The sequence below is a fragment of the Danio rerio genome, chromosome 6 (genome assembly GCF_052040795.2).
Source record: "Danio rerio strain M-AB ecotype USA chromosome 6, GRCz13ab, whole genome shotgun sequence".
Lineage (NCBI taxonomy): Eukaryota > Metazoa > Chordata > Actinopteri > Cypriniformes > Danionidae > Danio > Danio rerio.
The window spans coordinates 33716335-33741243 of NC_141026.1; the positions used below are offsets into that span (position 1 = coordinate 33716335).

Sequence of the window (24909 nt, forward strand, 5' to 3'; positions counted from 1 at the left end):
GGACTTTTAATTCCAGCCAGCCAGGCTCAGCGCTTTCGATAAACTGTCTTTCCATTATAAAACTGCTACATTTTAAGTTTGATTTCTTTAAAAATCAGTGATCTTCACTGTTTGATAGATATACAATATAAAGTGGGTCTCAGACTGGACAATAAGCACTGCATTAAATATCATTTTCCCCTGCCATGTCTTTAACATATGATGATTATTTTACCCCAGTATTTTCAATGGAGTTTCTGCGCTCCCTGCTGATCCTGATGCCACTAGGGGTTACATTGTATTTCTTCTCATTTCACGCATGAACAACTACATGTTTGCTTAAGTCTATTTAACTGAATGTATTGTAATAACATTACAACATCAATGCTGTAAGAGGAATCTTATGAAATTAAAAATTCTTTTACCGGCTTTCACTGGAAGTTTATTATTGGCTGAAAAACACTAGTGGTGCATATGCTTTCTGACAGTTTTTTTTCTTTTTCAGAATTAGTTTGTTACTCAATTGTGAGTTTATAGCTCGCAGTTCTGATAAAAAATTGTGAGAAATAAGGTCAGAATTGCGAGATAAAAACTAAATTAATAAATGAAAACAGAATTGTAAGAAACAAATAGTAAAAAATATAATTGAATGATATATCATGCAATTCTAGTGAAATTGACAAGTGAAATTACTGAACCTATACACAGGAGCCTAATATTACTGCCCATTTTAGAACGTAATTTTAGATGGCATTTAGAAGTTTTTTCCCCTGAACTCTTCATTTAAATTCTGACTTAGAAATGAAGTTGTAAAACACTTCCCCCGAACTAAAACTAATAGGGAAATTAAAAGGTATATGCTTATAAGGATAATGCAATTAAACTCAATGGGCAAACACTGTTAAATACTTCTTCCTCACTGTACTATAAAACTAAACTCTGTGACTGTGTAAATATTTCATTTAATTTAGTATTAATTTAATTAATTTATTTTTGTTAATATTTTAGATATTTATTTGCTATTATTATTATTATTATTTCCCTTTATATATATATATATATATATATATATATATATATATATATATATATATATATATATATATATATATATATATATATATATATATATATATATATATAATTTTTTTTTCTTTGAAGGGGGGAGGGAGGGTGTTCATGGGGTAAAATAAAACAATAAAAAAGAAAAAGTCTTGTCAAATATTTGTATGTAATAATTCACCTTGTTTTTTTTCCAATAAAAACAATTATAAAAAAATGAAGTTATAAAATATAAACAGAACTGAAAAATTAGAAACTGTGAGAAACAAACTAGTAAGAGTCCAAATGTAGTCCAAAAGTGACTTTCTATCTCTGAGTTGTGATACAGACTTGGAATTAGGGCTGGATGATACTGGAAAAATTAGACATTGCAATATTTTGTTTTTCTGTGATATTTATTGCGATAGCAATATAATTATTTTACCAGATGACTTGAATAGCTCGATTTGGAAAGAACTCATCATTTTATATTGATTGTCCTGATTTTGTAGGCCAGATAATTTGCATAAATTTATACTAACTGTTTTCGAGTATAAGTTGAATAATCAAATTTAAGCAAATACAACTGCATTATCTTCATTGCATGAAAGTTAAATACACAAATTAGTTACATGCACTTGAAATCTTACAGTCAAAAAGCTACAACACTAGGATAAGAATAAACTGAAGCTGAACTTGACATCGCAGATCCTGTGATGTGACTATTGCGAATGACCTACTTATAATTGTAAGAAAGAAGCTGTAAATCTAAGAATAACTCAAAGATTTTTTAGTTTCTGTAATATTCGAAAATATTCGAAAATATTTCAGCTTTTTTTGTGGAACCCAGGATTAAGTTACATTTATGTAGAATGCTTGATTGTGAATGGCTAAAGAACACTAAGGTGTGTAATTATTTTCAGACAAATGCAAAACTAAAGTAGTTCCAGTGAGGATCTGACCACATTACGGTTTGTTATTTTCACAGTCTACAGCAATTAAAGGGGTGACACGGTGGCTCAGTGGTAAGCACTGTCGCCTCACAGCAAGAAGGTCGCTAGTTTGAGTCCCTGCTGGGTCATTTGGCATTTCTGTGTGGAGTTTGCATGTTCTCCCTGTGCTCGCGTGGGTTTCCTCCAGGTGCTCTGGTTTCCCCCACAGGCCAATGACATACGCTATAGGGGAATTAAATAAGCTAAGTTGGCTATAGTGTGTGCATGTGAGAGGGTATGGGTGTTTCCCAGAACTGAGTTGCAGCTGGAAGGGCATCTGCTGTGTAAAACATATGCTTGAAAAGTTGGTGGTTCATTCCACTGTGGTGACCCCTGATTAATAAAGGGACTAAGCCGAAAGGAAAATGGATGAATGAATGAATGACAACAGTTAAAAAATAAGGCTTTGGATGAGATACGTACATAGTGCCACAAACAGCAGTGGTTTGATAACAGAAACTGACAAATGTCTTGAAACAAACATCATCTTTGTGTAAATGTGGAATAATTCACTCCAGTCTGTTGAAAGATTAGAAAATAATAAATCTAGTGTGCATTGATTTCTTATAATTATGTATCTTGTCATTATTTATTGCTTACTTTGCATCATTTTATATTTGTGCAGTTTCTCATGTGTGTGTGTTGTAGTTACCTGTGTGTATTGCTGAGTGTACTGCTGAGTGTATTCTGCAGGAGCGCTCTCTGCGTTGTATTGAGTGTGCGTTTGGGTGGCGGGTGGTAGGACCGCGCTGTAAGTCCCTGGGTGAGCCTGCACCGTCTGAGGTTTACTGTTACAGGGAGCTGTAGGAAACACACAAACACAAAGTCTGCTTGGAGACATCCATTCAGAACATCTCACGCAAACACACTCTTTATCTCAAGCGCCGTGGCCTTGAGCCGAGAGAGACAAGACAGCCGTACACTGTAAACATTACTGTAGGAAACAGAGAGCTGACAGAGGAGAGATACATTCCAAGGGCTGGGAGAAGTGAGTCATGTTCAGCGGGTGACGCTCTGATTGCGCTCGTACCTTGTAGTACCACTCCAGGAAGCACACTAGCCAGGTTTAGATAAGGGTTGGAAGGCAACTTCACTTCTTTAGGAGGGTCTCCCAGCAGAGACGTCTGACAGCCGGACTGACTCTGTAGAAATAGATTTTTTTTTCTTAAAGTGAGAACAACACATTGTGCTGAAATACTTCAGCTGCTAATCTCTCAGACCACACAGTGAGCTTGAAATGTCTCCTACTTTTTCAAACTTGAGCTATAATAATAGCCTGAAACAGTGATTCTAATGCATTGATATTTCTGCAGTGCATGTACTGTAACTGATAGTCTTGTGGGCTGCACTTCAACATGTCGCATGTTTGCACTTTGGATGACCTGAGTTTGAGTCCAGGCCCTCAGAGCTTTCCCAATCCACTCCCAGCATATAGAAATCTGATATATGATAACTTACATACATGACATACAAGTTCATATTTGGATTGATGTGTCATATATCATATACAGTGGGAACGGAAAGTATTCAGACCCCCTTACATTTGTCACTCTTTGTTATATTGCAGCCATTTGCTAAAATCATTGAAGTAGTTTTTTTTTTCTCTCGTTAATGAACACACAGCACCACATATTGACAGAAACACACAGAATTGTTGACATTTTTGCAGATTTATTAAAAAGGAAAAGTGAAATATCACATGGTCCTAAATATTCAAACCTTTTGCTCAGTATTTAGTAGAAGCACCATTTTGATCTAATATAATTTTTGGGAAAGATGCTTGTTCTCACTCCAGGATTTGGGGACCCTCTGCCATTCCTCCTTGCAGATCCTCTCCAGTTCTGTTTGGTTGGATGGTAAATGTTGATGGACAGACGTTTTTAGGTCTCTCCAGAGATGCTTAATTGGATTTAAGTCAGGGCTTTGGCTGCGCCATTCTAGAACAGTCACTGAGTTGTTGTGAAGCCACTCCTTTGTAATTTTATAAGTAGGCCTGCGTGGAATCTGCACATGCAGAATTCTGCTGATTTTTGGCCAAACATTGATTCTGATAATTAACTTCTGTAAATGTGTGTAAATTTTTATTTATTCAGTTTTTAAAATTAATTTCAGTAATATTTTATGGACTGATATGTAAATATTAATATGATGTATTTCCAATACAGTTTGTAAAGTAATATTTTTTTGTCTTTTAGTAGATACATCTATGAGAGACTTGTTTCTTTTACCAAATAAGTGGATCTAATTAGATTTGCGTTGTAAACATTAAATAAAAGGTTAAAAAGGTATTATTATTTTATTTCATATATTAAGGTATTAGTTCATTCCACATAGATCTGCAGATATTTTACAAAATTCTGTGTAGAAATAGCAAAAACGTCTGCAGATTTATAACGTAAACCTTCGTTAAAAGATAAACCTTTTGTCCAGTCTGAGGTCCTGAGCACTCTGGAGAAGGTTTTCGTCCAGGATATCACAGTACACCTTTCCCTCGATTGCAACCAGTCATCCTGTCCCTGCAGCTGAAAAACACCCCCACGGTATGATGCTGCCATCACCATGCTTCACTGTTGGGGCTCTATTGGACAAGTGATGAGCACTGCTTATTATTAAGGCCAAAAAGCTATATCTCAGTCTTATTGGACCAGAGAATCTTATTTCTCACCATCTTGGAGTCCTTTAGATGGGCTTTCATGAGTCTTGCCATGAGGAGAGGCTTCCATCGGATCACTCCGCCATAAAGCCTTGACTGGTGGGGGGCTGCAGAGATGGTTGACTTTCAACAACTTTCTCCCATCTCCCAACTGCATCTCTGGAGCTCAGCCATAGTGATATTTGGATTCTTTTTTTTAACCTCTCTCACCAAGCTCAGTTGGGCCAGATATCCAACTCAAGGATGGGTCTTGTCATCCCAAACGTCTTCCATTTAAGAAATATGGATGCCACTGTGCTCTTAGGAACATTAAGAACAGCAAATTGTTTTGTAATCTTGGCCAGATCTGTGCCTTGCCACACAACTCTGTCTCTGAACATTTCAGGCAGTTCCTTTGACCTCATGATTCTCATTTGCTCTGATATGCATTGTAAGCTGTAAGGTCCAATCAGTATAATTAAACCCAGCTGGACTCAAATGAAGGTGAAGAACCATCTCGAGGATGATTAAAGCAAATGGACAGCACCTGAGTTAAACATATGAGGGACACATCAAAGGTTCTGAATACTTAGGATCATGTGACATTTTTTTTTTTTTTTTAATAAATCTGCAAAAAGTGTCAACAATTCTGTGTTTTTCTGTCAATACGTGGTACTGGGTGTACAATAATGAGAAAAAAAATGAACTCGCAATGAAAAATATGTAAGACATTTACAAGGTGTATGAATAATTATACATATATTTAATATATATACTGTATATACAGTTGAAGTCAGAATTTTTAGACCCCGTGACTTATTAGCGCCCCTGTTTATTTTTTTTCCCAAATTTCTGTTTAATGAAGGGAAGATTGTTTCAGCACATTTCTAAGCATAATAGTTTTAGAAACTTATTTCTAATAACTGATTTATTTTATCTTTGCCATGATGACAGTAAATAATATTTGACTTGATATTTTTCAAGACACTTCTGTACAGCTTAAAGTGATATTTAAAGGCTTAACTAGGTTAATAAGGTGAACTAGGCAGGTTAGGGTAATTAGGCAAGAAATTGTATAGCAATGGTTTGTTCTGTAGACTATCGGGAAAAAAAAATTGCTAATAATTAATAGGGGCTAATAATTTTGTCCCAAAATTGTTTTTTTTTTTTTAATTTAAAGCTGCTTTTATTCTAGCCGAAATAAAACAAATTAAGTCTTCCTCCAGAAGAAAAAATATTATCAGACATACTGTGAAAATGTCCTTGCTCTGTTAAACATAATTTGGGAAATATTAAAAAAAGAAAAAAAAATCCAAAGGGGGCTAATAATTCTGACTTCAACTGTATATCCCATATGTATAATTATTCATACACTTGGAAAAATTCTGACTTAAAGTTTATTCAACCAGCAAGTTTTAGTTTTTTTTGACTGGAATTTACACATGCTTTCCTCAAAAGATAACAAGACAATGTACAAGAGGCCTTATTAAGGAAAAAAAATTCTCAGTTTTATTTAAGTTTGAACAAAAACAGATAATTTGCCAATAGATATTTGCCAAATATTAATACATATTTTTGAAACAAAAGCAGCAACCAGTAGTAATAGCAGTAGACTTATGTGCAGTTCATTTATAAAGATACCAGCCATTTCAAAGTTCAGTTTTTTTGTACTTCAGAGTCATATTGCTCATTCATATAAATTCTAATTCTTATCACTAGGGCCAGATGGAATCTGCGAACGTTTTTTGCTATTTCTGCTGAGGATTGTGGTAAAAATCTGCAGATTTTAGCGGAATTATTTTGGAAGTATCATAACTAAAACCTTAATAAATAACATAAGAAATAATATATTTTTAACTTTTATTTATTGTTTAAAATGTAAATCCAATTAGATTCACTTTATTTGGTAAATAAAGCAAGTTTGTCATATAATATATCTAGTAAAAGACAGAAAGTAATACTGTACACACAGCATTGTACATGAATCAGACGAACATTTTCACATTAGTCAATAATATTACTGCAATCAATTTAAAAAATGAATAAATATAGATTGACACACATTTACTCAAGTAAATAAACAGAATTAATAATGGACGAAAAATCTGCAGAAAATCTGCACGCGCAGATTCCGGGTGGGCCTACTTATCACTTAACTTCTTCATGGAGCTCAAAAAAAGATATTTTTCCAAGCTGTTCTTTAGCATGATAGAAGTAGTCCTTGAAACCAAGTGTTCAGAAACTACACATTTTTTCTAATTTCATGAAAAGAGCAGCTCAAATATTCCTCTAAACATATCTTTCTTTGTGTTTTTTTCTCCACAGAAGATACACATTCAATTTATTGCATTTCCCTTCACAGATTTCACAAAGAAACGCCAGTCCAAGAAAAAAGGATGCCATGGAAAAATACTGGCACATGGTCTGGCATTCATCTTTTAATACAGTCACAATGTGGAGCGATCTCTCCATTAGCCTGTGTAGGGTACAGCAGTGAGTAATCAGAGCCTGCAGCACCAGCGGTCTGTCATTAAGGCTCAGAAGACTGTCAGAGACTGTACTGAGCTCTGCTAGGGCGGCTGAGTGCTTGTGTCTGAATCAAGACACCTCCAGACAGAACAATGCAAACGGAGTTGCAGGAGGTTGACAGAAGCACTTCAGACAGAATCAGAAGTACTGTATAAACTAGTGTGTGTGTGGCACTCTCCATGTTATGTTTTATATAACAATAACATAATGTAGGCTGTACTTTTTTTTTGATAAAGATATAGTTCATCAAAAACAGTGTTAAGTTTGATAACGGAAATGGCTTGACACAGAAACTTGACATGTCTGCTGTACTTGTAACTTGACTGAATTTGCACACCTGGATTTGTCCATCTAATGAAAGCATTAGTGTTTGTGAAAAAAAGAGACTCACACTGTGTCCTAACTTCATGAGATGCAACAAGAATCTGGTTGTCCACACCAGACATGGCACAACAGAAATACCAAACCCAATTAGAAGTGCATGCTGCATGACTAATGTTGTCGATTTGCTTTAAGTCGTTGAGTTTTAATGTTCATTTTCAAACTATATGTTTGCTAGTTATTTTATTTTCAAGATCTGTGGTAAACTATCTACTTCCACTTTTAGTATGGCAATAAGTGTCATGTAAGGTGAGGTGATCATTGTTATAGTAGTTTATGCTGTTGTACAGCTACAAATAAAACAGAAACTGTTTTTCAAAAATTGTTAGGGGCTGGGAAACACCGATCGAAGGTTGGCCATTGGGCTTTGACAGTCTGTTGGTCAGCATCGGTCTGGCTAGCTGGTTTAGTGTGTTCCATAAGTTGCCTTTTGTCAGGTTAACATTGGAGCTTGTTGCCTTATTCAGCATATTTAATGAGCGTAGGCTAAAGAGGGTGCTTTCCCCAAACAACAACATAACTCACAACTGAACTATCAAATTACGATGCATCGTTTGGCAAAAGAACGATGAAGTGACGAGTGACGAGTTTGAACCACATTAGTTATAATGTAAAACGTCCATAATGACGCTCTAAACGGGTAACCACTTCTTTAGAGAATATTATTTTCCCAATTTTTTTTGTGCAAATGGTATTGTTTTACACGCACATGCATTTACAAAATTAGTTTTGATAAAAACATGCACTCGTTTTCCATATTAATAATTGAAATATACGTATGTAAACGACACATATAGAGCCAATATGTCTCCTTTTCAAATATTATTGAGTATATTCTATATAAAATCACTAAGATAACACGTATTTTAATCTCATATTTAAATTATATAAATCGTTAATGATTGTATAGGCCTAATTTACAGTAGGTTACTTATTAAGACATAACAAATCATAACATAAAACAAATCCTACTTAACAATGATACTAATAATAATAAATATTAATTTATTCATTCATTTTCTTTACAGCTCAGTCCCTTTATTAATCTACAGTTCCCACAGCAGAATGAACTTATTCAGCATATGTTTTATGCAGCGGATGCCTATCCAGCTACAACCCATCACTGGGAAACACCATTACACTTCTATTTACATACACGGACAATTTTAGCTTTGGACTTGTGGGGGAAACTGCAGCACCCGGAGGAAACCCATGCCAACACGGAGAGAATATGCAAACTCCACACAGAAATGCAAACTGATCCAGCCGAGGCTCAAATCAACAACCTTCTAGCTGTGAGGCGACAACGCTACCCACTGTGCCACCACGTCGCCCGTAAAAAGATTATAGTAATAGCAAAAAAAAAAAATTGTCAAAAGTGTAAATATACTTGGGCGGCTGTTTATATACCTGTACTCCCCCCTAATAAAGTCTATGGGCCCTATCATACACCCGGCACAATGTGGCGCAAGACATGACGCGATTGTTGTTTGCTAGTTTCGACTTGGCGCAAGAGTCATTTAAACGTTTTGCCACGCTGTTTAAATAGCGCATGCATTTGCGTTCAGATGTGCACCCATAGGCGTTCTGGTCTAAAAAGGAAGGCATGTTGAGGCGCATTGTTGGTGCAATGCTATTTTAAGAAACTATAATAGTCTGTTCTATAGACGAGAACAAACCGGCCTAAAGTCCACCGCAGAGCGTGTTAGTTGTGCGCCTCGCTTACTGCTTAATACAGACATGATGTAGAGCAATACTCAAATATCTTTACATATGAAAAAGAATTAAAATATTAAGGATAAATATAGGATATAATAAGGAAATATATAGGATATAAATATAAAGAATTAAAATATTACAAAACATGTTATTTTCTAGCCTACATAAATATAAAAACCATACTTTCATGCCTTCTTTATCTCGGGGGGGCTTTTTCAGTTTATTCGTGACAATTTGCTTTTGTATAATGTTATTATTATTAGCAGTATTATAGTAGTAATTATTCTATTAATTTAAAGCTCTGAAAAGACCAAAAATACTCAGTTTTATCTATGAGGAAAAGCAGGCTCACCGTAACGGAAGTACTAGTCTGCACACTTGCGCTGTGATGATTGGCTGGAGTTTTGTGCGCTGCGCTCCCCAGTAAAGATCCAAGACTTGAAGTGTTAATCCCAGGAAGGAAGTTTTGCAGCTGTGTTTGGGAGCTTAGAGATCCCCCTGTGGTTCCCGGTGGAGCAGGCTGTTTCTCTGGAGCCAGGCACGTCAACGCGACTCCATTCTGCTCAGCGAGGGAACGTCCCGGTAAATGTGACACCATCCCAGAGTTTACACCGTGAGAAGTGACTAGAGAAGAGTCTTGTCCCAACTCTACAAACCAGAGAACGTTTTATTAATATACTACAGCAAAAAAGCGTTAGTTTTCAGTGCATACAGTGTATAAACTTCATACAACCTCAATTCCTACCTCACTGTAACACCTGCATGGGACTGATATTCAAATAGAAATGACCCTGCACAATAACAAACTCTTCAAAGGTCTTAAATGCTTTGATGAATGCCTATACCAGACATTGCACACACAAACACACACACACACACACACGTCTCTATAAAAACACAAAGGAAGAAATTCTGATTGAAGCAGCTGCCTCGTATTGCTTATAATGGGGCTTTCAAACAGTTTGAGGATTTGCATTGCAAATGTCTTTCCCTGCAGAAGCGAATGAGACCTCTGGACCAGGCCTGCCGTCTGCAGGCTTGACCACCCAAGCAGAAGCTCTCACCTGTGGGGGAATCTCCCAGCAAGCCCTTTCCCAAAGGAACTGTCGCCGGATTTCGTAAACCCAGAACTTTCTGGAGGAGCAGCCGGGAGGGGTCACCTAAAAGACCCGGCACCTGAGAGTGAGAAAAAAAGAGTGAGATAAAGAAGCCATAATAGAGTCTTGTGGAAAGTCTGGCCCTATTTCCACCTGGTATTAACATACCTTTGCAGTTATTACATTAAAAGGATGCATTACCGTTTCCACTTACTGTTGACATTTATCTCCTTTGACCACTTTTGTTCAGATCTCAAGACCCTTAGCTTTCATTTGTTCATGTACTACATACATATTGCGGCAGTGCTCATATGCGTACAACTGAATGAAGAAATCCATGATAAATTGCAAAAGATGTGCATGGCAGTTATGATTGAGATCATAATCTGTATCTTTTGTTTTGATGCAGTGCACTTTTCCTTTCGGACCGTATTACATTTCCATTGGGGTGGGATTAAAATGATCTGGTGGCCTGAGAATAACCAACTGCTCCCAGCGACCTTTAACATCAGTATATCAGTAGTACAGGGAACAGATTGAAAAAGGGGGCTTTTGTGCTGAATATCAAGCCTGATTGCCCAAAAAGCATTTCCCCCAGACTACTGTATGAGAAAATGGCGGATGTATACTGTACTAAAATCACCAAATAATCTTAAACGATAATTAAATGCACTACAGAATGTTATGTTCACAAAAACACAAATTGCATGTAAATGCATCAGCTTTCCGCAGAGTAGCACTCACTACTCAGTACATTAAAAGGGCTACTTTTTACTTATAGTTTGAGTTATATTTACAACAGATACTTTTAATCTACTTGCACCACATTTTTGGCCAAGTAATGGTTCTTTTACTCGAGTATGATTTCTCAGTACTCTTTCCACCACCACAGTAAGCTGACTGACAGTGACATCAAATGATATATTAAACAGCCAAAAATACAGAGAATATAAGATACTGTGGTTTTATTGATTTGTGTGTTTCAGATGGAATATAGATGCATAACTTATGATTACTTATGATTATGACTAAATCATCGATTACAACTTCTAGTGCTAAACTTAGAGGCTAAGAAAAGAAGAGAACACTGCAGAAAATGACAGCAGGTAAATGTGGATAACATAATCTTTGTGAATGTAAATGTCTTGTAACACTTTAAAACACTGTGCCAGTGTTTCATACTGTACGGCATGATTCAGTCAAAATTAGTAGTCAAAATTGTCCTAAAACATGAATGGGTGTTGTTCAAAAGATTCAGGATAACTTTGATGAAGGGTGCCACTTGTTGAATAGTGTGATGTGACACTTGTCAGTGTAGTTGACCCTGCATTGAAATCATTCGCAGCTCCAGCAGTGTGAACACTAACACACAGGCACTTCCACCAATAGTTATAAGAACTTTTTAGGCTTATTGTTTTAAATGAAATTTCTGTGAATAATAATAATAATAATGAAGTGAAGAGGATTTTGTTTGAAATACTGACACGTAAATGTAGGATTTAAACTCAGTTTTGGTGCTATTTTGGTTTTCTAACTAAAATTGACAAATTTACAAGACAATGTTTTTAATGTTTCAAATAAATGTAAAGTTAAATATGAAAAAGCTTTAACGAAATCTTTCTAATTAAAAAATATTGCAGATATAAATGTAAAAAATAAATTAAAATGAATATCTGATGTATGGATTTTACTGTGTTGATCTACAAAACGTCATTACACCTTAGAAATGAATGCAGTAGATATTTACTTCATTTTTAGGATGTGAGCACTTAATAAATCTAATATTCACATATTCAAAAATGCATTTATGCAAAATTCAAGACATTTTCTATCATTTTTGGCATAAAACAGAACTCATAACTCTAGCAGTTAATCATTTCATTTGCAACTATCATCTGTTCCTTACTGGTTTTCCAACTTACACAAGAAAGCCACAGTTTTAATGCATGTTGTTGTACAGTATACTTGTGTGAAACTAGTTCAGCTACTTCAATGATCATAATGCACACCTGATTTTCTGCATGTGAAAGCAGGAGAGAAACTGCTTGGCTTGCCTTTTAGCATTCAGAATATTACCTGTAAGCCATATTACAACATTTATTAGAGATACGCTTATCGTGCAATTGCCTTATCCTGGCCCGGGCAAATTTAACACAGGAATTCTCCTTGTTCTCCCGAGGACCACTATGGGCCTGTTAACAAATAATATCCTAGTCTTTAATGATGTCCAACAGAAACACCAAAGAAAACCCCAGAAACTATAGTTCAGTCTTAGAAAATGTAGTTTAGTGTTTCATAACATTTTAATACCAGGTGTAAACATCCTGAAAGCTGACAAAAACACAAACACACACACATGCATTAAAGGAGATTTATGAAGGAATTCCATGAATGCCTAGTTTTCATAGGTGTAAATTAGCCTACGTGGTCTGCATTATTAGAACCTCAAATCTCGAATGCATTAAAATGCCAGGTAGATGTATGGTTCTAATACTTCTCTACATAAATATATATAAATAATGCTTTTATAAACAAAATCTGCTGTTTTCTTATTATTCAGAACAAAGCATAATGCAAACCACATATCTGCAAAAAAAAAGCTACGAACACAATTTCAGGCTGTTGTTGTATAACATGCCTTTTCTTGCAGGTAAGTGAAATGTGATGATGTCTTTTTCGTGTTTTAGACACAAACACACACACACACACACACACGCACACGCACACGCACACGCACACACACACACACACACACACGCACACGCACAGACACACAGATACACAAAGAGAGAGAGACTCTCACATTAGAGATCTGCTTGTCTTTGATCTGTAAAAGCTGTTGTTGGGCCATCTGCATGTGAAGAAGATTCTGTAGAACAAGGCCGTTTCCTAGAATGGCACTCTGCGTGAGAAAAACAGAGACTGGTAAGTGAAAAGAGATGGTTCATGATGCTTTTCTATTTATCTATAAAGTATCTGCCTATTCATCATAATTCAGCATATTTTCCTCTAAAGTAATCTTCATCACTGCACTATATTCTTTTTATCCATGACACATAACCTACTTTTCTCAGGCATATTTCTCTCTGTGAGCACCTTTGGCCTTGTGGATTTTTAAAAAATTATATTAGTCTCTATAATCAGCAAGGAACCACAATTAACACTACTTTATTAGTGTATAAATCTAGTCTTAAAGTGAACAATTAATCAGTGTAAATTAATCTGCAGATTAAATTCCTTAACTGTTCCAAGATGAAGAGGAATTTTGCTAAAATAAACCTCTATTTAGTTCTATGAATAATTTAATTTATATACAATTTATAATATGTATTAAAGGCATTTTTTAAAAATGATGCCTTCCTAAAATGCACCCTATAAAACATTTGAGATAACCTTTACGTGACAAAAACAAACCTGATATCTGTTTATAATAAAAATAAGTATTAAAAGTGCCGGATTGATGTAGTGTATCAGCTACTTTGTATCAGTTTATTTGCTATAGTAGGTTAAAATATGTTTCTGGAACAGGAAATAATTAACAGAAGCATCCAAATATATTAAACGTCTAGGGTCTTATCATACACCCAGTGCAATAGTTCGCAAGATGTGTATGGCGTGATTTGTTGCTATTTTCAGACAAGCGCAATAGTAATTTTCACATTTTTCACCATATTGCTTAAATAGCTAATCTATTGGCACTTCTTTTGTGGACTCAAGGGTGTGCTGGTGTAAAAAGGAGGTGTGTTAAGCTGCAATGTTGGGACATTGCTATTTTGAGAAAGTGAAATAGACAGTGCTATTGACCAACTAAAAGCTGGGTCCAGCACAGAGCGTGTTAGTTATGTGCCTATGCAGGTCCAAATGCTTACACATTGCTTAATGTACACTGGATGTACAGCAATACACAAATATCTTTACATATGAAAAACAATTAAAGAATTAAAATGTTGCAAAAATTAAAATTTTCTACATAAATATGAAAACCACTGCCATTATTTATTATATGCATATTTATATTTGTTTTAATAAAAACAAGTTTAGATTTTACCACCTGTCAGGTTTTAATGACACATGCATCACCATATGGGGCATAAGAATAGGACGTGTGTTTGGATATAATTCCAAAAAACACACTTCTCACACTTTTTAGTGTTCATTTATTCATTCGCTGGAAATTTAAACAAAATTTAGAAATAGTTTTGAAACAAATCTTTGTGCTTAATAAAGTAAATTAAATATGTAGGCTAATGAATGTCTTCAGTGTGTGCGTACTGTGTACAACACCATTTCCCTATCCAAGAAAGTATCAACCCTGTTAGACCATAGCGCAGAGTATATTCTTCCATCCTTAAAATGACAAAAGTGGATTCGGACACGCCCCTACTACTTTTGCGCCATGCACTTTAGACTATGCATCTAGATCTTTAAAATAGAGCCCCTAATCTATAAAAAATTAAATCTAATTATTGAGTGATTCCCATTTTCTTTTGTTTTATGAACAACTGTAGTTCGTGATCCCAACATCGAATCAACCACATTATTCTAATATTTCAAGTTATGACATAAAGTCACAGAAAAGGTAATGATTAGCTCTCTTGTGAGATTTTTTATTAGTTTTCAAAGATTTCCCAAGTGATGCATAACTAAGAGATCCTTTCAACACATTTTAGCATAACATTTGTAATAACTAATTCCTAATAACTCATTCCTTTATCTTTGCCATGGTGACAGTACATAGGTACCATAAGAGTCTAATAATATTGACCTAAACAGTTTGTTCGTTCGTTCGTTTTTTGTTTGTTCGTTCGTTCGTTCGTTCATTCATTAATTCATTCATTCATTCAGTCAGTCAGTCAGTCATTTAGTCAGTCAGTCAGTCAGATAGTCAGTCAGTCAGTCAGCCAGTCAGTCAGCCAGTCAGTCAGTCAGTCAGTCAGTCAGTCCAATCTAATAAACATCACTTGAGAAATATTTGAAAAAGCAAACATTTCACAGAAGGGCTAATAATTTAGCCTTAAACTGTAGATGTTTGTGGACCTCTTATTTGTACTTTTATTTTTATCCAGTTTGGTCAGGTCTGGACAAATGTTTTCTGTTAGACAATAAGCTTTGTAACATTGTGAATCTGTTAGATGCACAAATAAAGAAAAAGGCATAAAATGGCCACTTTAAAGCAACACCTTTTGAAGTAATTCAGTCTTGTGAGCGACACAATGAGAAAGTGAGTACCTGCTGTGCTTTCCCTAACTGTAGCAGCGCTGCAGTCAATGGAGGACGCAGGAAAGGAAGATTGTGAGGTCGACCAAACTTCCCTGGTAAAGAAAAAAAAACCAACATTAAATGAGCATGAAATAAAACAAATATGCATGGCTCTGTGTGTAATTTTCCACAGTAGGTAAGCTTTAGATTTCTAGAGGAGTATAATAGGAGGATATAATGAAGACAACAACTCCCATAAATCCACACTCAGTCACTCACTGAGTCTTTTTTGTTGTGTGGAATCATGAAAGTTGTTGTCTTCATTACATCTAACGGGACTCCTGGTGATCTAAAGCTAAAAACATTAAAAATGACACACTGTCATAAGATGATAATATTAGGTTAGATTTAGGTTGTGATGTCAGGTAACCAAAATTCAATGTATGTTATTTTAACGTCCAATAAAGAAGTCAAATGACGCAAATAGTTGCGTTAGTAAGTGACCAAAATCGAAGGTTGAGCCAACATCTTAAGCCAACGTTATATTGACATCAAATACTGATATTCATTCGTCAGGTATGGCAACCTAACTCCAACGTCCGATTAAAATCATAGCGGTAACTCCCACACAATATCAAGCTGTAACATCATTAGACGATGATAATTAGATGTTTTTAGGTTGCGTTGAAAAGTGAACAAAATAAAACATATGTGCAACTTTAGACACTGACGTCGGTCTGACGTTGGGTTCTGATGTCAACCCAATTTTCATTTCCAATCAAAATGCAACGTCCCACAACGACGACATCAATCTGTTGTCATATTGACATCCTGTGCTTGCTGGGAACATATTATTAAGGAAGTATAAATAATTATGCTTTGTGCAGTCTAATAAAACACAACATATTAAAGCATTATGATTAAATTTTCCTGTTTTATATTAAAATCAAACTGGAAATCAAGAGTCTATGACATCATTAGCATGGCGACACCGAACACTGTTTATGTCAATAGGTAAAACTGCTTGTTTTTCTGTATTTGAACATTCTTCAAAATATTAGGGAATTGCATAAGTTAGCAAAATATATAACACCGTCCTAGCAGTTTTGTATATTTTAATAAAATAAATCATACATATTGTGTCTTTAAAAGAGAGATGGACAACAGTGTGTGGCCGATATTGGTGGCTCGGGATTTCATCATTCCCAAATTCCAGCTTCGGTGCTAATGGCAAGTTGCTCCGGAATAGGTAGAGAAGTTTAACATTTAATCATGCGCTATATTTAGTGTTGTAATTGTGTGTTCTCTTTAAGCTCTGGCCGCCACCTTCTTCCTCAGCTCATTTATTCTCCCACCAAATGAAAAGTTCATTTTAATATATGATTAGGCTTTCATCAAGAGAAAAATCTGCTGAGAGTCTGCTGCTCTTGTGATCACTGTTACACAGCGAAAACACACACACACACACAGACACATATGCGGAGAAATGAGAAATATTTCATTTTAAAAACTGTAGTCCTCACAGAACACGATTTTGGTTCTTTCTGTAAAGTACTTAAAGTTATTGCTTTGAATATTCAGTGTTCAGATTTGGCTATAATGAGTAGGGAGACAGTGAAGGGTTACCTCCTCGTTTGGCGGTGGGGTAGGGTCTCATGAGGACCTGGAGAGCAGCAGGATTGGTCATACTGTTGAGGAACTGGGCCAGATTGGGTTCTGGCAGCAAACCTTTCTTATTGCTCAACATCTACAGAAAAACACACATAAGCAAAAAAAAAACATTTAATTACACAGAAGAGTCTTTAATACAAAAGCTAAAACATAACCATCTATTTATTATAATCTACATATTATTATAATGAATTTCTTAAACAGCATTTTAGTTGTTTTTGTCAGTAAAAATTCTAAGTATCCACAAACAAAAACAATATACAGTCATAAGTGTAGTAGGGTATGGCAATTAATAGAATTCACAACCTATAATCAATCTAGTTTTTCCAGGTTGATTTTTTTCAATTACTTTTCGTACCGCATGTGGAGTCACATGACCCTGCTTTGTTTATTCTGCTGCATCGAGACCCCTCGCCGTGGCTGACGCTGATGTGCGCCTCTCAAAAGATTTAACTGAACGTTGCAATGATGCATAGCGCAAGCTCTGTGATTGTTTAGTTTGGTATCATTGACAAGTGTGGTCAGGGTCGAGGGAGAGGTCTTTATTAGTTTCAAAAACACAGATTTCTTTACAACACATTAAAAAAATAAATAAATAAACATACATATACCTTAGAACTGGTATAACAGAAAATTCTTGTGGTTTTAAAACCTTGACATTTCTAAACCATGGTTAACCTTTAAACCGGTTATCGTCCCATGCCTAGGTGGGACATACAGTGGCTACTCACCTTTTAAAAAACACCCAATAGCGTTTCACAGCTCTGCCGGTGAGAGCGCTTGAGATAAAAACAGCTAATGAAAAGCAAATGAGAAGTGTCTTGAAGGGGGTGGGGCATGTCAGACACTAGATAGCATTTGATTGGTCATGATTTGATGAGAAACTGAAGTTTGAGGTGTCGTGAAAAAAAAAATTGTTGATCCATATAGCGACAAACTACAAGCTTTGGATGTTTTTATCAGTTATATATTTTTTTAAAAGTAACAGTGACAGGGAATTTTTGTCTCTGTTTTGGTGTATAGCTACTCTTAAAACTAAGGGCCTACTCACACTATGCTATTTAAACTGTGCCCAGGCCCGTTTCCCGGATCGTTTGAAAAGTGTAAGTGCGCTGAATAGGGCTCAGGCACGGTTCACTTGGCCGTCACTGGCCCGGTTGGAAGAGGTGGGCCTGAGCGTGGTTCACTTGGGCGTTGGGCGCGGTACGTTTGTAGTGTGAGTGCAAAACGCGCCAAAGCCCGAAACTGAAAGCGAGACACGACATATTTATATTTATTAATCATTCTTACTGTTCAGTGAGCGCAAACGGCCCTAGATTATTAAAGACGCAAACCCCTTGCTGCACGACAGCTGCGCACCTTCAGCAGACCTCCTCATTCCTGCAGCATGAGGGATTTATGATTGTTTATGAGCGCTAAAAGTGGCGGATCTGGCGAATGCAAAATGGGTGGAGCAAATGAGGCAAAATGCATGACATGTTTGCTGCAGAAGTCACTTGATATTTTGTCTTTCATGCAAGTTCAAGATATTTAACTCAAGCTGAAAATTCATGTGAGAATCTCTAAAGCTAGAAGCTAACTTAATTCTAACTGTCCATTATAACAGTCCATGCTGCTTTATTAGCAGTACATTGACAATAAACTACATCTCCCATAATGCATGTTTGTTTTGTGAACCAGCTCAAAAGTACTTGTTGTTCCATACAGTAGTTTTGCTTCTCTCAAATGTTAGTTTTAGGGAAATGCATTTTCCTTTGTTCTCTACTTTGACAGAGCAATGTGGGTTTCTCACCCTGATAAAAAGATTCATGTTGAAATAACCCAGAGAAGTAACATCTATTTTGCATTTATTTGTTAATTTAACAAGTTACAATAAAATAAAGAAACAATTATTTAAAAATATGTTAATAAGTAGTCAAATTTATACAGTCTCACATCTATAGCTGGACCGTTAGCAGTCATAATGCTGATGTCACGATCACCAGCGATCTAACCACTAGAGATCGCTGGAAAACATTCACATAGGACTACAAGTCTGCTGGTAAATGGACTACAAGAACCAGTCATGCAACACACGCACAAACAACCAGTTCCTGATCCTGACTGATTGCAAATACACAGCTGATGCTATTCAAGTACTGATTACACACACGTATATACATCTCACTTTGAGACACTCATTGCTGAGTCTTGCTGAGTTGTTATGTATTAAGTGACATTACTGTGACCGTGTATTCAACCTTTGCTTTGTTTTGTTTGATTATTCCTGTATGCTGCCTGCTTTCTGACCATTTGCCTGCTATTTCGACTACGACTCTGGATTGCCCTCATACATCTGTTTGCTCCTGTGTTGATCATTGCTTGCCTGATGATCCTGTCAATAAAACAGCTGAAGTGGCCCTCACTGAAAATGAGTTTGACACCCCTAAACAACATTTTTATATTTTTATAATCTTGATTTTCTACAGACTTGATTTTGCTACAATCTACCACTTTAAAGGAAGAACTATGTCTTAGTTTACACTATTTACACAGTTCAATATAATTAAAGAGATTGATAATGGGAGCGGTAAAATGATATATTCCATATAATCTTATATCTCAATTCATGTCAGAAAGCTTTTTTTATGATGAACTGATTCATATGTAGTTTTTATTCACTGTAGTCTTTACATCTATCCCAGATCCTTCAGAATGTGGTACATAAGTCATATGGATTTCTTTTATGATGATTTATGATGATCATTTCTGGAGCATGAAATTTAGTCCCTGTTCATTTGTCATCCTTTCCTCATTTCATAGAAAAAAATCCCCAATCTGCAAACACATTTGTAAAAGAATGAACCTCGCTAAATTTAATTAGATTCATGTGTTAATTATAAGAAAATGTACAAATTTAATTATGGATAAAGTAATCTTTTTTTAAGCTTTGCATATCAAGAAAATATTTTGCTTTTTTTTCAGGATGGGAAAACTGTTTAATCCTCCGAAGTCTGAAAGATAGATATTTTTTAAAGAAATAGTTCATTGTAAAGTTTGTAAATGGACTCTTTTCACAAGCCTGTTATAATGCGTTTAATGGTCATCGGCATCTTAAATCCTTGAAAGTTTATGATATTTTTATATTTAAATTATTTTTATATTATATTTTATATTAGAACATTTTTTTCTAAAACATATAAACAATTTTATAAATTTATATATGTAGTATATTATCTTTGGTTCAAATGACAAAAAACAAATAACCGCTTGTGTGACAGAACAGTACATTTAACATTATTCTCCTCTCTGTCTGCCGTAATCAATCTCACACAATTTTTTTCCTTTTTCTGAAAGTCTTTATAACATCACCCATTGTATTCTCCCATTCACTGAGCTCTAAGTTTTCCCAACTATGACGACTTCTGCTACTGAGATACCTGCAAATGTAAGAAAAAGGGTCTTTGAGTTTTTATAGATTTAGCATACATTTAACATAAACAGAAATGGAAAACAATCTAAAGAGGATCTTTTTAAAACTATAAAACTACCTTTTACATGCTCAAAATGTACAAATGCTTTCACTATTTGTACTTCAAGTATGTTTTTTGGGTAATACTTTAGTTTAGGTCACAATTCATGCTATTAACTACTGGCTTACAACCTGCTTATTATTACGATATTAACTAGTCATTAGTTAAATAAAGCATGATATTATTCTGCATCCTAATCCAACTCAAAACTAAAACCCAACTTCTACCTTACTATTAATAACAATTAATAAGTAGTTTATTAAGCTAATAGCGTTAGTTAATGGTTTGTTTAAACAGTGAGTTGTGACCTAAACTAAAGTGTAAGATACAAGGATGATACAATGTTCATATTATTCCAAGAACTTCATATTATTTGTTGCTTTAGATTTGAAACATAGTTAAGGCTAAGGACAGTTTTACTGCATGGTTTGGTCTTAACCCATTAATGGGCAAATAATCATGTATGGAAACTTCACTGACTTACAATACAAAAGTTCAAAAGTCTTATAATAATCTTTGTTAAGCTCAACAGTGTCATTATAGATACAGGTATTTTTAAATCATGATAAAATGTAAATACCAGTGGTTTGCTAATGTTAGATGCTTCAAACCAAAACACCATTCAAAAACCCATATGTATATACTGTTTACATTGTACTTGTTTTTTTTATCTCAATTAGAAACAATCATGCTTCTATTTTCTAAGGAATAATTAGTTTTTCTTTTAACAATATATGATATTATGCATCACATTTTTTGTTTTAGTTTAAGCATACGGTTGACTAATTGCAATTGTAATTATTAGAGTATTTCCTATGATTTTCTTTTAAATATATATACTTGTCTAGTTAACATAATAACATAGTTAAGCCTATAAATAGCATTTTAAGCTGAATAATAGTATATTTTATAGTAAAATAATATGTACTGTCATGAGGAAGACAAACTATATTAGTTATGAGAAAATGGTTATTAAAACTATTATGTTTAAAAATATTTTGGGATAAAAATCTGTTAAAAACAGCACATAGGAAATATTTGAAAAATGAATAAAATGTCACAGGAGAGATAATTATTTTGTCTTCAATTGTATTCTCAGCCCTTTTTTTTATCTTTTCCTGTAAAAACCCAACATTGCCAAAATTGGCATCTCTGTGTATTTTTAAAAGGACATGCTTTAGTTTTCTATACTATGCACTGAGATCCAAAAAGGTTCCACTCACTTTAACATTTCTGTCCTCATTACTGGTGAGCACATGTATCTACATAATAAATGCACTGCATCAAACAATTCATTTAAATGCTAGTACACAGTAGTTGATTTTTCCTTTTGATATTTGATGTCAGCTGTTTATCTGGGATGTTTGTGTCCCAGTAGTGAAGGAGCGTGTGTGAATGTGTGTGTGTGTGTGTGTTGGCTTGGAGGAGATGCTCGCAGACATGCAGAACCTCTGATTAGATCTCTTGTGTCTGCTAGAGGTGTAGATCAATCCCAAACACACTGCAACTCCATCTGCTGACACACACACACCCACTCCAACATACACACTGCTTTTATCCCCATTTTTCTTATGTCTCATATTTACATGAATTATGGGAGTAACTTCCATTAAACTGTAAACCAGTGCTTCTCAATGTCGAGACTCTGATTCTTGAATTTGCTGTTTTGCTAAATGCATAGAAAACTTAAATTTTAATGTTTTTTCAATGATAATTTGAAATAAAATCCAAAGTGATAATTAAACTGATCCTCGGTGATGCTGTTGTCATGACATCCTGTCAGTGTATGACGTTTGCTGTAATCGGCCGACACTCTTTACCGCAGTGTGCGTTTGAATGGGAAAAGAAAAAGAGTATAAAGAATGATTGGACAGAGTGGTGGGCATTCATTTTGTTGCTATATGCGTCATTTCACCATGATACACAAAGGTTTAGTCATCTGCCACCATACAGACAGCGGCATTTCTTGCATCTTCATATTTTGCAGCATCTTACTTTGGCCTTGCGTCTTTTTTTTTTTTTTTCCAAAAATTTTATTGTTTTTTCAAATATTGAATTTAAAATATGAGAATTGCAGAAATGAAGAGTGAAGAAGTGAAATAGTGAGGATTTTTTGAGAAATTAATTGTCACTACCAACATTGATGCCTAAGATCTTTGCACACTAAAGTCTGAAATTTTCACAACAGATTAATAAATATGCATTGAACTTGGTGTCGACATGGTGGCACAGTAGGTAGTGCTGTTGCCTCGCAGCAAGAAGGTGGCTGGTTCGAGTCTCGGCTGGGTCAGTATGCGTTTCTGTGTGAAGTTTGCATGTTCTCCCTGCATTGGCATTGATTTCCTCCGGGTGCTTCAGTTTCACCCACAAGTCCAAAGACGTGGTACAGGTGAATTGGATAGGCTAAAATTGTCCGTAGTGTATGTGTGTGAATGAGAGTGTATGGGTGTTTCCCAATGATAGGTTGAAGCTGGAAGGGCATCCGCTGCGTAAAACACATACTGGATAAGTTGCCGGTTCATTCCGCTGTGGTGACCCCAGATTAATGCTTAGTCAAAGGAACTAAGCCAAAAAGGAAATAAATGAATGAATGATTAAACTTGGAGTCCAAGGTTTATGTGACTTTTTTTTTTTCAGATTTAAATACAAAACAATACATACAAAAATTTCAGAGTTCAGTGTGCAAAGACATTTTTACACATATTATTAATGTATTTTTAATTGCAAAAGGCACTTTTTATATGCATGTGCATAAATAATTCACAGTTTTTAAAACCAAGTCAGACTTGGATCTTTGAATTGAGACATTGGGAACCCCCAGAAACAATGTAAGGTTCGAGTCCGGCAAAGAATGGTTCTAGAAATTAGGTACAAGAAAAGCAAAAAGATAATAATAATAATTATTAATAATAATAATTATTATTATTATAATAATTAATTACCAACAGACTAAAGATATGATGAAATCACAAGGCGGCAATGGCTTTTCTTTTTCTAGATTGCTTTTGAAAATAAAACTCGACAGGTCAGTCGACAACAAGCTGGCCTGGTTTGATCGCCGATTCGATCCCAGCTCAGAGCCGTTTGGGTGCAGAAGGACCAGTGTGTTGCATTAATATTTAGAAGCCTGACAGATTTTTAGTAGAAGTAGTTCTTTAAAAAAATCCTATAATGTGCCAAGCGCTTTCCTTCGCTTTATTACTTCATGCCACAGCAGACAGAACCACAAGCATCACTAATTTCAGTCACAATTTTAAAATAGAGGATATTTAATGATAACAAAAGTAAAATGTTCATAGTCATTCAGTTATCGAAATCAACTGTTTAATTGATCAATGTTTTTGGTCATATATTCCAGCCCTACAATTCACCTTGACCTTCAATTTCTAAAGTGTTACCCCCTGGGTCTTAATGCATTGCAATGTGTAGGTGAACAGAAAACAGTAGCAAAAAAAAAACACAATTTTGATTTCATGGGGGCTTTAATGCAATGCTTTATGTCTCCTCCATTCTTTCTCTCTCTATACTTCCCCTTTTTACTCTGAAAAATATCAAGGCAAACAGAGCAAATGCAAGCTGACATTTCTCAGGAAGTCCAGCCCTCGGAGCCACACGCCTGCCCACTCATACACACTCTCAGGCCGCAAGCTTCGCTTCAGCTTGACGTGTGCTAGTGTAGTCATATAATTTTAGCCCTGCTTGGGGACTAGCAGGTGTCTGCACCTGTCTACTTCACTAGTTAGTGCTCTGGGGGCTTATACGCAAAAACCGTCAAAAGATAAGTGCCCACTGGTTATATCAGTCATGTTAAGTGAGTCTGCAGAGCCTCTGTTTTTGTCAAAGGAGTGTGAATTGAAAAAGAGTTTGTCGAAAGTACTTTTACATAAATCCAATAAAATTTGCTTTGAATTATGAGGGTAAAATATGAGCAGTTTATTCAAATTATTTTAAGCAAAGCTGTCATAATAATGAAAACATTTACAGTGTAGATGAGCCACCAGATGTTTTTTCTCTGATCCATTATTTTGCTTAATTGAACTTCATCAGACATCAACATCGTATTTGAGAGTTTATACATTGACTGAATCATCTCATACTGTCGATTTGAGCAGCTCTTTGGAAGCACACATCAGTAACAGATCTCTCCTCTAATCCAT

The 24909-nt window shown here is 35.3% G+C and overlaps 1 protein-coding gene across 3 annotated transcripts in view; it reads right to left on the reverse strand.

The window, feature by feature from the left end:
• The window catches only part of raver2 (ribonucleoprotein, PTB-binding 2), a 136770-nt gene that overhangs the window by 21437 nt on the left and 90424 nt on the right, over positions 1-24909 (reverse strand). For 2 of the 3 annotated variants that reach the window (XR_015493770.1, XM_087257472.1), the window contains exons 5-11: positions 17196-17316; positions 15600-15682; positions 13174-13272; positions 10338-10449; positions 9626-9921; positions 3043-3154; positions 2665-2813 (exon numbers count right to left, since the gene is read on the reverse strand). Coding sequence is in view for 1 of the 3 variants with exons in the window: in XM_087257472.1 (XP_087113598.1) it covers positions 2665-2813; positions 3043-3154; positions 9626-9921; positions 10338-10449; positions 13174-13272; positions 15600-15682; positions 17196-17316 (972 nt within the window). In the remaining 2 variants the exon portion in view is untranslated. Of the gene's footprint in view, positions 1-2664; positions 2814-3042; positions 3155-9625; positions 9922-10337; positions 12346-12379; positions 13273-15599; positions 15683-17195; positions 17317-24909 lie in introns of all 3 variants that reach the window. The other variant, XR_015493771.1, reaches the window with a different exon arrangement.